The sequence below is a fragment of the Salvelinus alpinus genome, chromosome 25, assembly GCF_045679555.1.
Source record: "Salvelinus alpinus chromosome 25, SLU_Salpinus.1, whole genome shotgun sequence".
NCBI classification, from domain to species: domain Eukaryota; kingdom Metazoa; phylum Chordata; class Actinopteri; order Salmoniformes; family Salmonidae; genus Salvelinus; species Salvelinus alpinus.
Genome location: NC_092110.1, coordinates 4,185,398 through 4,203,436, shown reverse-complemented (window position 1 = coordinate 4,203,436; position 18,039 = coordinate 4,185,398). Strand labels below are relative to the sequence as shown.

The window sequence follows — 18,039 nt, the reverse complement described above, 5'->3', positions numbered from 1 at the left end:
TTAACAGTATAAAAGGTAATAGTTTGTTAGTTCTGCTTTTGCTCACATCACCCTGCATTTGCTCACACATTTAATGATTGCTACTACTAATACTCTGTTTGTAGTGTTTATTATAGCCTAATGTGTTCTCTTGTCTTCATAATGATTACACAAACCATACATCTGAATAGTATACTTAATGAATTATTTAGAAATACTGTGTATTGTAATTTATAGGCTAGTGATTATATGACCTCCTTGCTTTATCCATGATCTTTCCTTTCCTGTAATCACAGTTCACACCCAGTTCCTCCCACAATGGTACAGCCCCCTCCAAATGGACACGCCTTAAGTGCTAAGTAATTGGTTAATCTGGTGACCGAGTCTGCCTTCCCTATCGGTGATTGGAGCGTCTGCACGTCGCACGGACTTGGATGCTGCGACCTGAGGCTGAGCAGGCTGGATTCAGAGTGAAGCATCTGCGCCTGGCTGCAGCAAGTGTTCGTCTCATTCAACGGATTGGTGCTGTTGTAGTCTATCATAAAGTAACCGAAAAGGCGTTTTGGAGCCGTAGGCCTTTAGGAGAGGTATGTCGAGCGCGATCGAGATTTGCAACTTTATAGCGTACTGATAGGCAATTTACTAAGAATTATGTGAAGAGGCTTTGATTTGGGGCCCAGACTATGCGGGTGTATGGATCGTCCCTAGACACGGATGCTTGCTTTATGTGGATACTTTGTTTCTTATGGCGACTGGCTGAATGTCTGTCAGGGGTTTGCTCCCCGGAGTCCTGACTGGTATTTTTCATTTCTGATTTTGCCATCCTGATTCCTTTCATGCCATTGGCTTTTTTTTTTGGGGGGGGGGGTAGTCGAAATTAGAACCTACATGATCATACCGGCAGACGGTATATGGAACTCAGACTGGGGACATAGGCTAAATGCTATAACTATCCAATTACACTTGCTATGAATTTGGTCCATCGATTACTACGATGCAAGGGCAACATGATCTTTAGGCGGTGGGATGGAAGAGGGTGATTATTATGGAGTGATCCGTCATCATGGGGAGGGTAGGAGGGTTTTGGAAACCGTTTTCTGGAAATCGTTTTCTGGGTCGGTTATGTATCCTGAGGGATGAAGGCCGGTGTTTCTTTGTGTCAAGTGGGATGTGGAATTTATCATTTTAGATCTATTAACATAGTGATTTAAAACCTTAGTAAATTACATGTGTGTCCTGTCCGTATTTGTTACAGACTAGCCTATAACAGGTTTAGGCTATAAACCTTGAAATGGCTATACTTTATGAGGGAATCTATTTGGGACGTTTCAAACTCCATGATCAATTTTCCAAATAAATATCTACGTTGACTACTGTCATTTCTAGGTTTGTGTCAATTTTGTGTGAATATTCTAAACGCTGTTTGTAATAATAATAGATTTAGCCCCGACAATTAGGCTAGCTACAGAAGACCGCATGCCTTTTATTTATGCGCTAGCCTAGACCAATGAGTTGTGCTCCACCCTAAAATTAGTCGATTCTTTTTTAAATAACCTGTAGGCTATTTGTTTCTATTCTATCCATAAAAGGCATATTGTTGTAACTTCATTCATTCCTTCATCCTACATCCTAGAACACTCAGTCAGATGTGGGCCAGTAGAAGTGATGGATAACCAATGGTTGGTGCATATTCCCTTCCTCCCACCTTTGAAAATGAACATGAGATGACACTTTAGACATCAGCTGTCTGCCTTTACAGTTGGCCTTGATTCGAGTCTGAACATTCATGTGCGAGATGTCATCTAGTCATCATTTTAGACAGATGATCTCAGCTCCAAATCTGGATCCATGAGGATAGAGAGCATGTGGTGAACTTGCTGGCTGCCGCACCCACACTGTCACATACATTACCACTCCCACACCCACCTAGACACACACGCACATAAAGAGGAGGAGTCCCCGGGGGATATTTATCGTTTTATTCATATTAATCCAAGAAAGATTATAGTATTGGAATATTGAAATATTTTAACGTTCTGATGCGATAAGAAATCCCTCTGTGTCTCATACCACAGTACACTTCTACAATATGTATGTACAGGTTCACTTTATAATGTGCTACATTTTAGTTTTTAGAAGAAGAAAAAATGATGGAATTCTGTTATGGATGAAAAGTGTGAACCGGTGTGTGACATGTTGAACTGTTTTAGTCCAGACAGACAGACAGGCAGCTAAGCTAAGGGATGTTTGGTCATACTCAGTGACAGACACCGCCTCAGGCCCATTCGTTGATGTCACAACAGCCTGGCCATGCCAAGTTGAGAACACAATGTTTATTGTGTTATAGCTTGTTTTAGAACACAGCGATTCATTTGTGTTCTTCAGTGGATCACTCCCTCCTCACATCTGAATGTAATGCCAATGACAGTTAGTGGTACCATAGCTTGTATGCCTAGTTGTAGTTGAGGTGGTATAACTGGTCAGAAACTAATACCGTTCTCCATGAGAGTGAAACTTTTTTTTTTGTCAGCTTGTCTCTCTTCTTGAGAAAATACGCAGAGGTCTAAACATTTTTTCTTCTAGAATATCAATTTTGGGGCTGTAACTCCCTGCACCACAAATGAGAATAGCATGGTAGTGTTTTTGTTAACCCTTCACGTCTAATCTCTCTCTTCCAGAGCCATCATGTCTTCCAGTTCAGCGACAACCAGGATCCTAATCAAGGGTGGCAAGGTGGGTGTGTTGTGTTGACTGTTGTTGTTGGGCTGTTATATGTTCATCTAAAATAAATGATTGTGAAGCATTACAGAATTGCCAATATCACCTGTTTCATTTATGCATTTTCTTCGGTCCAACACCTGATTCTCTCCAGCACCTGATTAGTGCATTTTTTTTCTCTCTCCCTTTTGACACCAGGTGGTGAACGATGACGTCACGCAGGAGGCGGATGTGTACATTGAGAACGGCATCATCCAGCAGGTGGGGGAGGGGCTGATGATCCCGGGAGGGGCCAAGGTGATTGACGCCTCCGGGAAACTGGTACTCCCCGGGGGGATTGACACCAGCGTGCACCTGCAGCAGAGTTTCATGAACGCTACCACCGTGGACGACTACTATAGCGGCACCAAGGTATGAATGATCGACAGCTTTTCTACGACTGTCTGTGAGGTTGAGAGGAAATACCATGCTTAAGGACACTGGCATTACCCTCAGTGACCCGGTATAGCCAGTGCAGGACGAGTCTCCCATCTGAGTCTGGTTCCTCTCCAGGTCTCTTCCTTCTAGGGAGATTTCCTTTGCCACTGTGCTGCCGCATGCTCTGGAGATTAAGGCGGGGTTGCTGAACAAAACCTTGTGATATGTTGTCCCAAAAAGGGCTGGGTCAATCACATTTGATTGGTTGGTTCATTGATAAAAAGGTCTGGTGCTTTAGGACTCTGGCATTACTCTCCCTATGTGTGTATTTTGGTAGAAACCTGTGGCAAGGTTTGTCTAGCAATGCCAAATACTCCGTTACAGCACTTCAAATCCCAGTGGAAGCTAAATGGTTGCAATGACGTCATTATTACAATACCCTCTGGGAATTTAGTAATACATTATACTAATATGGTAGGTCATTGAACTGAACTGGAAAGACAGATACATAATTAGTATGTACCATTTAATACACAATAATTGGCCCAGTCTAGTGGGAAACGACCATTTGTCAAACATATTTTCCTCTCCCGGTAACCCAGTGGACCGCCATGTACCATGGCAACTAAATAAACTCATCTTCCCAGCTTGCCTTGCTGTGTGAGAAAATGACCTCAGACTTAAGGTGGAGACAGACTCTGAATCCCAAGTCAACCCCTAACCCAAGGGGGGGGGGGGGGGGGGGAGTACGGCCCACTGGCCGTATCCGGCCCGCCGGGCACTTCAATCCAGCCCGCGAGACATCATTTTTTGTCCCCCCAATTTCGCGGTATCCAATTGGTAGTTAAAAGTCTTGTCCCATCGTTGCAACTCCCGTACGAACTCAGGAGAGGCGAAGGTCGAGAGCCGTGCGTCCTCCGAAACTCGACCCAGCCAAGCCACACTGCTTCTTGACACAATGCCCGCTTAACCCGGAAGCCAGCCGCACCAATATGTCAGAGGAAACTCGAACACGAGTCTGTAGTGACGCCTCAAGCACTGCGATGCAGTGCCTTAGACCGCTGCGTCACTCGGGAAGCCCCCGCAAATTGATTTTAACAAACAATTGGTCCCCCAAAAAATGCGTCCCTCCATTGAATTTCAAAATCCTGATGTGACCCTCGAGCCAAATGTTTGCCCACCCCTGCCCTAGCCCCTCATCCCCTCATCCCTAGACACTCCTGTCCTGTAGATGTGAAAGATTTGGATAGGAGTAAGCGAAAGGCCCTATGGCCAAAACCCCACTCAGCCTATCAGAAGGCACGTTGAAGTAATTACCAAATTACCAAGTAATTACTCTTTGATCTACAGAAGTAGCTAGGAGCTAGGGGTTGATCCGGGATTTGGGTAGAGACCAAGAAATATTCAGAGAACTACTACAGTAATAAACTGGGCGTGGTTCAGACTTAGAGATGCTGCTTTGATTTAGACAAAGATAGTGGATACATAAGGCTGCTGACTCAAGTTATTTATTATATAATATTCTCTGTTATTCTGAGTCATCTTTATTTTATTTTATTACATATCTCACCTACCCCATAAATGATTTATATAGATAATGTGGCAGAAAGCTGTGGAAGCTGTAGCAGGGTGTGCTGACTCCTGATGCAGTCAGACAGCAGGGCAATGAACAGACTGGAGAGAGAAGATGGTGGAGGGATAGCGAGAGATAGAGAGAGAGAGAGAGAGTGAGTGAGACAAAGAGAGAATGAGAAAGAGAAAGAGAGACAGATGAGAGAGAGAGAAGATGCTACAGAGACAGACAGACAGACAGACAGACAGACAGACAGACAGACAGACAGACAGAGACAAAGATAGAATGAGAGAGAGAGAGAGAGAGAGAGAGAGAGAGAGAGAGAGAGAGAGAGAGAGAGAGAGAGAGAGAGAGAGAGAGAGAGAGAGAGAGAGAGAGAGAGAGAGAGAGAGAGAGAGAGAGAGAGAGAGAGAGAGAAAATGGTGGAGGGGCACACACTGAGACTGGGGCTATCCCAGATCACCTCAGGGCATGCATGACTCATCAATCATCATTCTCTATTCTCTACCACCCAGAGATGACATATAGAGTCTGAGAACATAGCTGTGTTTTAGACATAAACGACAAGCTAGCCAAGGAGATGTTATCTTTCTGCTATACTGGGGTTGGCGGATCTGTCTAGCCGGGCAGCTGCTGCCGTGCTGCCCGGCTAGAGTACAGAGTACAGAGACAAATGCAGATCAGTTTCTGTTTCCATGGCTACCGTCGGGTTGCAGCAAAGACTGCTGCGAAACCTTTTCACTCGGGCCATTGTGCTTGAAGACAATAGTTCTCCAACACACTAGACACACCCCCAATCCTTACCAGACAGTACTCCACTCTCTCTAGGGTCAGCTGACTCAAAGATGCTCTTTGGAGCGTTCACTTAGCGACACATAGTAACAGACTACAAGTATTTGGAAAGATTTCATATAGAATGTATTTGTTGTTTACATCAGTATCAACCTGGTTTTGTAAGGATTTAGTACACACACAAATATGTAATGGAGCAGTAGTGACGCTTTCATACCTTGGAATCTATGAATCTAGAAATGTATCCTCTGGATATATATATATATCAGTTTTACTATTTCGATGGCCATACAATGTATTCTTCATTACTACGTCTTCGATCTAGTACGTCTGCCGTTGCTTCAGATATACAGCCCTAAATGGATAGCTGATTGATAGTGTAATAAACAATGAAAGGACTGACAGTTCCTTGATATACATTCGCTCACTGTCCAGCATCATGCTCTGTAATATCTTTTCATTATACCCCATGGGTTATCTCCCAGTCCCCTTCCTGTGCTCTAATCTAGTTACTGATTGATGTTTTTCACCTCCCATCCAGTAAATAAACATTAGGGGTAATTGACACTTTTTACTGTGTGGTTTTAAACCTGAGGTATGTTGGCATGTTAATTATGTCTTGCCCCGGAATTTATAGAGAATAATGGATGCGTGCATTAACTCTATACTGTCATTGGCATTAATTAACCAGACCAGACATCATTATGGAGCCTTTGCATAGCGATACTTCAATGTATTGTGTCTCAGTGTCCTCCTACTTATAAACCATTTACAAACAGTTTTATTAAGTATTTCTTAATGTAACGTAGTACCTATACTGAACAAAAATATACATGCAGCATGCAACAATTTCAATAATTATAATGAGCTACAGGTCATATAAGGAAATCAGTCAATTTTAATAAATTCATTAGGGCCTAAACTATGGATTTCACATGACTGGTCAGGGGCACAGCCATGGGTGGCCTTGGAGGGCATAGATCCACCCACTTGGGAGCCATGCCCAGCCAATAAGAATGAGTTATTCCCCACAAAAGTACTTTATTACGGACAGAAATATTCCTCGAGTTGGTGGGCCTTGTGTGCAAAATTTGAGAGAAATACTATTTTAGTGCATATGGAAGAAAAAAAAAGATATTTTATTTCACCTCATGAAACATGGGACCAACACTTTACGTTTCTATTTTTGTATAATATACCTTTATGTAAAGTGGTATCCATAGTTGTAATGTCTGTCTCTTCTCTGATCTGAGATACTGGTGGTTCTGTCAACAGGCAGCCCTGGCTGGAGGTACCACCATGGTTATAGGACATGTATTACCAGAGAAGAATGAATCTCTACTGGAAGCCTACGAGAAGGCCCGCTCCCAGGCCGACAATAAAGCCTGCTGCGATTACGCCCTGCATATGGGGGTCACCTGGTGGGGGCCCAAGGTAACTGTCACACTCTCTTGATAACTGGTGTTTTTATACCCTTTTCATTTAACTGAGCTAAGATCTGTACTGCACTCACCTGGTTACACATCCGCCATAGTTGCTGGAACTGTGCTGCAAAAGTCACTGAGAGGAAAATATCAATGCCAACACACTACGATTCAGGTTGGCACAATAGTATGAAAAGGTATGACTCCTGACTAAGGCTGTGGCGGTCATGCCATTTTGTCAGCCTGTGATTGTGAAGGAAATAACTGCTGGCTGTCCGTCACGTGATCGGGACTTTCTCACAGGCTAACAAGTGAAGACAGACACATCGGGGACGCAACTGCGCCAATTCCGAGGCGCATATTGAAGATATTGGAAGAACTGTCCACATTTACTTTTCGGCAGCCAACAAGATGGGTAGGCCTGACGAACAGCAAAAGCACTACTAGCCTATGTCAATCTATTATCCCCCATAGTACAAAAGTTGACGTGTTCTATTCTGTGCGAGAAATAAATATTCCAGACTATGTTTGGGACAATGAGCAATGAGCCTGACGCAACAGATCAGAACGTTTAGCTTAAAATGTTGATGAACTATTAGGCTATTTCTTCACTTTATACGCGCAGCAATGCGCACACGGCAGTAGGCTATAAGCACAAATGTTCCATTAGCAGTAAAACACCATAATCAAAAGTGACCTCAAATGCGATTATGCATGTAATGCTTTTATTATGAAGATGCATTTTGGTGGGTTCAAATTATCTTCCCCAAACTCGTAACTCACACACTGCATATGTATGCCAGTTAGGCTCTATACACATTGTATAGCGGATTAATGTGCTTCATTTTAAGAAGTTATTTGGCCAGTTTAGTTGCGATACAAACCTTATCGGAACATATAGGCCCATGGGCTAAGCTACATGAGGTGTGGGACTATGATTTGAAAAAGTCGCATTAAAAAAGCATGCAGTGTTTCTTGCCTTAAGCTGGTTATCATTCTCAAGTGATAATATGTAAGTCAGAGGCTAATATTGTCACCCATCAGACTATTCTTGATTTAATCTTTACATATACTAAATAATATATGTGAAATTTGTTTCGATTTAGAATGGACCATTATCATGCACCTGTAATTGAAACAGGGGGGGGGGGAATACATGTCATCTATGCACTTAAATAGCGTATGGAGAATGCGTTTCCCGTGGCTCATTTTCATGCCAGCCAGGTAGGCTATACTCCTGCTATACTCCTGCAATGTGCTTAATATTAGGAAAGTTGAGAAAAAAATATAATAGGTCTAGCCTATAGAAAGCTGATGGGATCCTCCTCTTTTTAACAGAGGCCATCAGTCTGTTTTCTCACGCAATTGCATAGCTTATAGAAATGTTGAGCAACATGAGCTCATGGGGTCTTGTGAAGTGTTTGATTAGATTTTTGATTACATTTGCATTGATGTCAGAGTGATTAGAAGGACAATAGAGTGCTGAGTACCAGGCAGTTAGTAAGTTTGGTAAGTTACTATTGACCAGCAGCAGCATCAGAGCTTGGAGAAGCCTAATTACCGTGACTAAACGGTCACTTGCAATTTGACTGCTGTGACCGTCGGTGTGGCTGTAATACTGTCACTGTAACAGCCCTACTCCTGACTGTGTTCATCTTGTTCAGGTGGACTCTAACCTCTAACCCCTGACCTGTAGGTGCGTGCTGAGATGGAGAGCCTGGTGAGAGATAAAGGGATCAACTCGTTCCAGATGTTCATGGCCTATAAGGACCTGTTCATGCTGAGGGACTCAGAACTTTTCCAGGCCCTACAGAACTGTAAGGACATCGGGGCCGTGGCCCGTGTACACGCTGAGAACGGAGAACTAGTGGCCGAGGTGAGTCTCGGAATCTGGTTCAATATGTAGTCCCACATCAATGACATTTTCTTCCATCATGTCTTTGCTCAGAAAGAGATACAACAAAGTCAGCTTAATTTCATTCATTACTTTTAAAAACCCTTACTTATCTATCCAACTGTAAGAAATTGACTGACACAAACAGTTTACAAAAGTGTGAGAAACTGACTGGTACTTGACAGAGGGACTGTCACCACAGTAAGCAGTTTTATTCACACAAAGGAGACTAGGGTTGTTGTGTGCTAAGGTCAGAGGTGAGACAGAGCCCATAGAGCAACTTTTTTTTGCGGGGGGACCATTGTAACTGACCCTCGAGCCACTGCGGCCCATCATGATCAGTCCCCGTTTTTTTGTGGCCCCCACCCCCATCAAAGTTGCCCATCCCTGCCATAGAGTTAAAATGACTTGAAAAGACATCCAACGTTCCGTGATGGATGAACCGCCAGCCATATTTAGTGCACATCCGATTTCCATCAGTGATACAGCACATACACCAGGATTCCTGTGTGTTTTCTAGGGAGCCAAAGAGGCATTGGACCTGGGAATCAGTGGCCCAGAGGGCATTGAGATCAGCAGACCAGAGGAGGTAAGACGTTCTCTTTACTCTTCGGATAAAAGCCTCTGCTAAATGGCATACATTCTCATTATGTTATTATATACTACTGTTGTAGTCTGTCCTCATAATTAACACATACTCCTTATCTTTCTTCCATGACTTCATAGACATAGCCGTTACAGTTTTATAGTCTTACTGTTTTTCCAGTGAAGCATTTCCAGTTCCTATGTTATAGATATCGGCCCTTCATAATATTGTAATGACCCTAGCATTGAGGATCGTCTTATACCGACTCAACACAATATCCGTTTTTTTTTTTCTTTCTCACAGCTGGAGGCAGAGGCCACCCATCGTGCGATCACCATCGCCAATAGGGTGAGTGTGTGTTCTGTGTCAAGTTGTTGCATTTTCTTTATCGTCAAGCACTTCAGTCCAATGGTAACTGCCCCCGAAATACCATGCAGTATCTGGAACTAGTCCTGCATTTGGCATGGGTATTTGGCATGTTTTCTTCTGGTGAAACTCTCTCTAAGACATGTTGTCTCACTCTCTGTCGTTCTCTTTCAGGCCCACTGTCCTATCTACCTTGTCAACGTGTCCAGCATGTCAGCAGGAGATGTGCTTGCCACAGCCAAGATGCAGGGTAAGGCCAAGGCATATCTTATCCTGTCCTGTCATATCCTGTCTTGTTCAGTCCTGTCGTATCCTGTCCTGTGCATATCACAGATGACTTTTCATGTGGTTTGTGACCCTCTGCTGGCTTGGTCTGGGCTGATCTTCACTACAAGTGCTTCTGGAACCCCACCTGTCTGTCTGTCTGTCTTGTACAGTAACTTGCCAATACTACACACTACACATCACATCCCAGTGCCTTCAGAAACTATTCAGACCCCTTGATTTTTTCTACATTTTGTAACGTTACAGCCTTATTCTAAAATGTATTAATTAAAACATTTTCCTCGGCAATCTACGCACAATACCCCATAATGACAAAGTGAAAACATGTTTTTAGAAATGTTTTAAAATGTATTAAAAATGAAAAAAAAACAGAAATACCTTATTTACATACGTATTCAGACCTTTTGCTAGGGAGACTCGAAATTGAGCTCAGGTGCATCCTGTTTCCATTGATCATCCTTGAGATGTTTCTACAACTTGAGTCCACAATTGATTGGGCATGATTTGGAAAGGCACACACCTGTCTATATAAGGTCCCACAGTTGACAGTGCATGTCAGAGCAAAAACCAAGCCAAGGAGGTCGAAGGAATTGTCCGTAGAGCTCCGAGACGGGATTGTACCCAAAAGATTACCTGCAGCATTGAAGGTCCCCAAGAACACAGTGGCCTCCATCATTCTTAAATGGAAGAAGTTTGGAACCACCGAGACTCTTCCTAGGACCTGGCCACCCGGCCAAACTGAGCAATCGGGGGAGAAGGGCCTTGGTCAGGGAGGTGACCAAGAACCCGATGGTCACTCTGACAGAGCTCCATAGTTCCTCTGTGGAGATGGGAGAACCTTCCAGAAGGACAACCATCTCTGCAAATCTCCACCAATCAGGCGTTTATGGTAAAGTGGCCAGACGGAAGCCACTCCTCAGTAAAAGGCACATGACAGCCCGCTTGGAGTTTGAAAAAAGGCGCCTAAAGACTCTCAGATCATGAGAAACAAGATTCTCTTGTCTGATGAAACCAAGATTGAACTCTTTGGTGGCAGAATCATGCTGTGGGGATTGTTTTTCAGCGGAGTACTTGTCAGGATCGAGGCAAAGATGAACGGAGCAAAGTACAGAGAGATCCTTAATGAAAACCTGCTCCAGAGCGCTCAGGACCTCAGACTGGGGTGGTTCACCTTACAACAGGACAATGACCCTAAGCACACAGCCAAGACAACGCTGGAATGGCTTGGGGACAAGTCTCTGAATGTCCTTGAGTTGCCCAGCCAGAGACTGGACTTGAACCCGATCGAACACCTCCGGAGAGACCTGAAAATAGCTGTGCTGCAACGCTCCCCACCCAACCTGACACAGCTTGAGGGGATCTGCAGAGAAGAATGGGAAAAACTCCCCAAATACAGGTCTGCCAAGCTTGTTGCGTCATACCTAAGAAGACTCGAGACTGTAATCACTGCAAAAGGTACTTCAACAAAATACTGAGTAAATGGTCTGAATACTTATGTAAATGTGATATTCAATATAAATTAGAACTGTTTTTATAACTAAAAAACTGTTTTTGCTTTGTCATTATGGGATATTGTGTGTAGATTGATGAGGGGGGAAAAACGATTGAATAATTTTTAGAATAAGGCTGTAACGTAACAAAATGCGGAAAAAGTCAAGGGGTCTGAATACTTTCCGAAGGCACTGTATATGGACATGTATAAATCCATCTATATAATCTGTCGACAGGTAAAGTGGTCCATGGGGAGACCACCACAGCCCATGCGGTGCTGAACGGTCTGCAGTACTACCATCAGGACTGGGCCCATGCTGCAGCCTACGTCACTGTTCCTCCTCTACGCCTGGACCCAAACACACCCAACTACCTGATGAGTCTACTGGGAAAGTAAGAGCACACACACACACACACACACACACACACACACACACACACACACACACACACACACACACACACACACACACACACACACACACACACACACACACACACACACACACACACACACACACACACACACACACACACACACACACACACACACACACACACCTTCCTGATGAGTCTACTTGGAAAGTAAGAGCACACACACACACACACACACACACACACACACATACACACATACACACACACACACACACACGAGGGGGCACATTTCCTTTGTACCCTGCTGAAGGTGATTTATTCAGCGAATGTGATGTCTGGGAAATTGCCTTTAAATTCTACCGCTGTGCAAAAATTGTACATCTGGGTTGGATTGAATCCAGGCACCAGTCTTAACAGCGCTTGTAGCTCTCATTAATATATATAAATACTTTTTGCTGTTGGTATAATAACATTTGAATAAAATTTCCCCCTGACCCGTACTCGCCTCCTTCTCTCTAGGCTTTAACAGTGAAACTCTGAACGTAGTGTTATCAAATCAAAGTTAATAGAATTTATATTTGCGTTCTCTACATTTTCCCCCCTGACCTATCCTCTCCTCCTTCTCTCTGACCCACTACAGTGATACGCTGAACGTAGTGGCGTCTGACCACCGCCCCTTCACCACCAAACAGAAGGCTATGGGCAAGGATGACTTCACAAAGATCCCCCACGGAGTCCCGGGCATCCAGGACCGCATGAGCGTCATCTGGGAGAGAGGAGTGGTAAGCAAACATGATGTACCTCTACTGTTTGTACGTAGGCAAAGCTCTACGGCTGTATAGAAAGACAACAGAAAGGTTAGATCTGCTATTGTGACTGCTGTAACTAACTACTACCATGATACCTTGTTGCCGTTGGACATGTATCTGTTGCAATATTTGTTGTGCATGGTCCCTGTCAAACACATATGCTGTTTGAGTCTAGTGCTTGACATGTTGATAACAGATTTGCTCCCTCTGCCCTCTCCCTCTGCCATGGAACATTTTGACCCTCTGCTCCTGTAGGTCGGAGGCAAGATGGACGAGAACCGTTTTGTTGCGGTGACCAGCTCCAACGCAGCTAAGATCTACAACCTGTACCCCAGGAAGGGTAGGATCATCCCAGGGGCTGACGCTGACCTGGTGGTCTGGGACCCTGAAGGGACCAAGTATGTAACCGTATCCACTGTCCCCTCACTCCCTCCCTTCTCACTACTACCGCTACGGCGACCGTTCACCCTCTGGGGGATGCTAAGGTTTTTCTTTTAAACACTCTTAGTGGTGACTTGAGGAACCATTGCTAGTAAACGGTTCATATTTGCACCTTTGGTTAGTTGAGGGGTTCTTGGTGGAATCTTTAATGGTTCAATGTAGAGTGAAGACGTGGCTTAGAAGGGGTGTGGCTTTCAGATAGATATTTTTTGAGCCACCCTTTAAAGTCAATGAGGCTAACAGAGGTGAGTTCCTCAAGATGCCTATGCAACTTTATTACTGTAGGTAATCAGTAATGTTATTTTTATATAAAAGTATGTAATATGGAAAAATGTTCAATTACTTTTTGTATTTGCAGTATTCAAACGTAGCATGATGAACAGGAATGACATTTACATTAGCGGGTGGCCAAAAATAACTATCTGAAAGCCACGCCTACAATAAGCCACGCCTCCTATCTGATAGGCTGACACCTCTACAATATATTATTAAAAAGGAAGAAAAAAAATTATCACAAAAAGATTCCGGTTTGAACCTTTACACAGGGGTTCCCCGAATACCCTTTTCAGAGGGGTTCCTCTAGGAACCTTTTTCAACTAGAAAGGTTACGCCGGTGTGGCAACCCAACAGGTTCTTTCAGGCATCTTTACCTCTAAGAGTATAGAGTAACAATAATAGTATATGCCACTTACCAGATGCTTTTCTTATCAACTGAGCCACACAAGACCAATAACCTATTGTATGTGTTAAAGACTATATATTTCTCTGTGTCCAGGACCATCTCTGTGGACACACAGGTGCAGGGTGGAGACTACAACCTGTACGAGAGTCTTCGTTGCCATGGTGTCCCCCTGGTTACCATTAGCCGTGGTCGTTTGGTCTATGAGAACGGAGTGTTCACGTGCTCCGAGGGCTCTGGGAAGTTCTATCCTCTCAGAACCTTCCCTGACTACCTCTACAAGAAAATGGTGCAGCGGGAGAAGGTATTCTAAAAAGCCATCAACAGGATGTGGATTTGAAAATGTTCCTTTACCTATGCATTTTGCAGCAGATGAAAGGTGATCTTTGAATCGCATAAACTTTCCATACCTGCTTCAGATTATCTAGATTGTCATAACGTATTATTAATGTGTTATAACTGTGTGTATAACCAGAGAATAATTATTGTGTGTGTCTATGTGTGTGTGTGTGTGTGTGTGTGTGTGTGTGTGTGTGTGCGTGTGCGTGTGCGCGTGTCTGTGTTTGCATCTCTGCTTACTCGTGCGCACGTGTGTGTCTCTCTCTCCTCAGTGTCAGGCCCTGAAGGCCGTGGAGCGTGAGCCCTACGTAGGAGACGTAGCGTTGATGAATTCTGGGAAGAAGGACTGTGGACCATGTGATGGGGACACTCCAACACGACCACACACCAAGCACGGAGGACAGAGAGACCTGCATGGGTCCAGTTTCAGCCTCTCTGGTAACACACACACACACACACACACATCGCTTTGCAATTTGGGATTGTATAATTTGCATCTCTCCCTCTAAGGCCTATATAACTTTATTAATCACCAGCTCTAATGCAGTATCTACTATATCTATATGTTTCAATCTCTACTGGAAAGATGCACAATTAGCTACATTTTTGTTAACCTAACAGATTGTTATTTGCCACTTTTTGTTTTATCAATCTCTCCAGGTGCCCAGGTTGATGATAAAATCCCAAAGAGATCTTCTGCAAGGATTCTGGCCCCCCCAGGTGGTCGATCCAGTGGCATCTGGTAACTGTGTGGAAGAGTAGTGAGTTCTAGAACCAAACAATTACTGTAGTTCTCTATTAGAATGAAACCGGAAGGAAAGTTCAGGGCCAACTAAGACAAACTGCTTGTTACGTTCACCCAGAAAGCATAGAAAGAAAAGAAAATCTCACATGTCATTTCAAAAACGAACTCACGTATTTAGTGTATATATGATGACAGGGTCTGAGTAACATTTATATGACACTGATGTAATTTTAATATTTGTTGGAATATCTGCCTGTATGGTCAAACCCTGAACAATATTGGGCTTAGCAAATTTTTGGACAAATCGAAACTAAATTTGCACGGTAGCTATGTTGCTAGTTGACTGTTTTGGATAAATGTATGTATTTTAGAGAAAGTACTCAATGTCATTATACACTAATGGTTTTAGGGGGATGAGGGGAGGATGGGGTTGAGTTGATAATTGGTTTTACCTCACTGTTTAACCTACAATATTGCACTTGTATCATGTACTACTTAGCTGCCTTTTCCTTACATGATTTGATGTGTAACAGAACAACTTTTCTACCAATACAGAACAGTCATGAATTCACGTGATTAGTTATTTACTACGCAATATCTCAAAGCACTTGACATGAAATAACGTGAATATAACAATTTTTGTGTGAAACACCGTTTTTTTTCTGTTCGGGTCCCTTCACGATTCCATTTGTCTAATTTTGACGAAAACTCAAATGCAAGCTGATACTTACAATGTTATTTGAAAAGATGTCATTCCCCTTTACAGCACTGTCAAAAGTATAATCATGAGTCCTGAACAACTAAGGATGACATCGGTCATCAAAATACGTAGGCTAAGTAAGTTCAGAGTTGTTATAGCTTCTATGTTGCTGTTTACAGTTGAATAATAGTAGCACTCTCTTCCTTCCTGGTCATCTCATCTCCCATCAATGTGAATGAACCTACGCTGTGTTTACTGTATGTATTTTGTGGCATAGAACAATTATATGTGAGGCACTGATATGACTCATATTTAGCATCTTTCTATGTCTAAGTGGTGATATGATATTTCTTTACTTTTCTCTGTCTGTTAGCGACAAGTTAGCTAGCTTCACTCTGAAATGCCTTTTTCTCACAAGAGAAGTCTCACATTCAACACATATACACTTACTAGAGATAGCATGTTTATGATTGTGGTTCTTTTTAGGATGTGCAAACTAACTACTGAGCACATAACACTTTTTTATGTCTTTGGGGTTCTTTTTTTGTTACAACACTGAGGAATTCTGGTCTTGCACTGAAAAGTATTTGACAGTTTTGTGTATCTTTTGGGTTGACATGTCCAATGTTGTAACACTGTCGATTGGGTAAGAGAAGTGCATAATCTATAATTTGACTGAATCTTGGGTATTATAATGGAAATGGAAATATACAAATGCAAGTTCTTCAGGTTTGTTATGTGTTTATGTCATAATGTCATTCAAAAATGCACTGTCATTATATTACTGGGTGGCATGCTTATTCAAGATTGTGTCAACAAAAAACCACTGATGTTTTGGGGGGGTTTCAAATTGCCTTGACACCGTTCCATTGTAAGCTACTGAGAACATATCATATGACTTTTGTTTGTGAAGAATATACTTTATTGTTTTGCCATAGTCCAAACCACACTGTACATGATATGACTGCAGTGTAAGAGGTCCTCACTGGTGCTGAATAGCCTACTGTGTTTTCACTGAGGTTTGGTTTCGTTTTATCCTATGTGCTCTTGCAGCTCTTTATCACATGATTGAGTGCAAATAAACCACACGGAAAGTTCAAGCTTGAATTGTGTTTCTTTAAAAAATCTAAAACATAATAGGCCCTATAGCCTATACTGTATTTGGCAAACGGGGTTCAATACATTGCAATGTATGTGCAATTGTGTTGCTTTAGCATGTAATAGCCTATAACATAAATAAAACGACCCCAATAACCACATCGGTCTTTAGCAAAGCTCTATGGAGGCCTAAGAACATGTAGGCTAGTGACTACTCACTATAATAGGTCAAAATCCTATTTATATATTTACCATAGACTCGACTCTAACAGCATGGAGTACCGCGCATGCGCATTAGTTCCTGAATTGTTGCAGACGAAACGTCGGTAGTGGTGGGGTCCGTGCTATCAGGGATTCCTTGGGACGTCCATTTTTCTTTAACCTTTATTTAACTAGGCAAGTCAGTTAAGAACAAATTCTTATTTACAATGACGGCCTACACCGACCAAACCCAAACGACGCTGGGCCAATTGTGCGACACGCCCTATGCGATTCCCAATCACGGCCGATTAATCTCTATTAGTCGAATTCAATAGGATCTCTGTGGGCCTAGTCGTAAAGATTTGTCATTTAACTTTTAAAATGTATTACCTTTTTATAGAGGCATAAACACAACCAGTCATGATGTTTTAATCTGATTGCCAAACAATCTCTTCAAAGGGCTCCTTTACTAGGCTACCCACGCACGTTTAAACAAAACACCAAATGGTGTTGGGCTGATGACATTTTTCCATTAGTCCAGAATTTATGCGTCCACTGCTGTGTCCGAGTGAGTCTCGGTGCATCTCTGCCTTGGCATGATGTCAGTGTTCTTGTCGAACCACATCGCATTTTGGAGCGTATGGTTGCAGCCTGGTCTCATAGACTAGACGTAGCATAGTACAAATTAGTGTGATATGTTACATTTTGTATTTACATAAGACAGATGGTTACTTAAGGCTAAAACCAAATTGTTGCGGTGGATGGGTGGGAGTATAACGTGAAGGTCTAGCATCCCAAAGGCTGCCCGTTTAAAACTCATCACGAACAACTTTAGCATTTTAGCTAATTAGCAACTTTTCAACTACTTCCTGCTTTTAAGCTACTTTGCAACTACTTAGCATCCCAGCTAGCAGAGTGAATCTGGGCCGATTCCGTCTGAGAGTCGGGGCACTTGCCTGAGAGTCAGACTCGGCCGACGTCATGTGGCCCGAGTCTGGGCCGCCTTAGGTAGTATTACTTATGTCTAGGATGCGGGGATTGAGCTCGGGCCAATTCCGGTGTGAGTTATCTGGCCCAAATGTATTACTTGGGGCTCAGGCCGATTCCGGTGTGAGTTATCTGGC

The 18,039-nt window shown here is 43.0% G+C and overlaps 1 protein-coding gene across 2 annotated transcripts; it reads left to right on the top strand.

Moving 5' to 3' along the window:
• Positions 1-415: 415 nt before the first annotated feature.
• LOC139553217 (dihydropyrimidinase-related protein 5-like) lies at positions 416-16,716 on the top strand. Of its 2 annotated transcripts, none has more exons than XM_071365289.1 (14): positions 416-566; positions 2,658-2,712; positions 2,896-3,108; positions 6,755-6,913; positions 8,600-8,779; positions 9,318-9,386; positions 9,687-9,731; positions 9,924-9,999; positions 11,762-11,918; positions 12,544-12,685; positions 12,968-13,110; positions 13,929-14,136; positions 14,444-14,609; positions 14,832-16,716. In XM_071365289.1, the coding sequence occupies exons 2-14, from the start codon at positions 2,665-2,667 to the stop codon at positions 14,915-14,917; spliced, it is 1,692 nt and encodes a 563-aa protein (XP_071221390.1). In that variant the 5' UTR covers positions 416-566; positions 2,658-2,664; the 3' UTR covers positions 14,918-16,716. The 2 variants fall into 2 exon arrangements, with proteins under 2 accessions (XP_071221390.1, XP_071221392.1); XM_071365291.1 differs by lacking the exon at positions 416-566 and adding an exon at positions 2,382-2,540.
• The last annotated feature ends 1,323 nt before the right edge of the window (positions 16,717-18,039 follow it).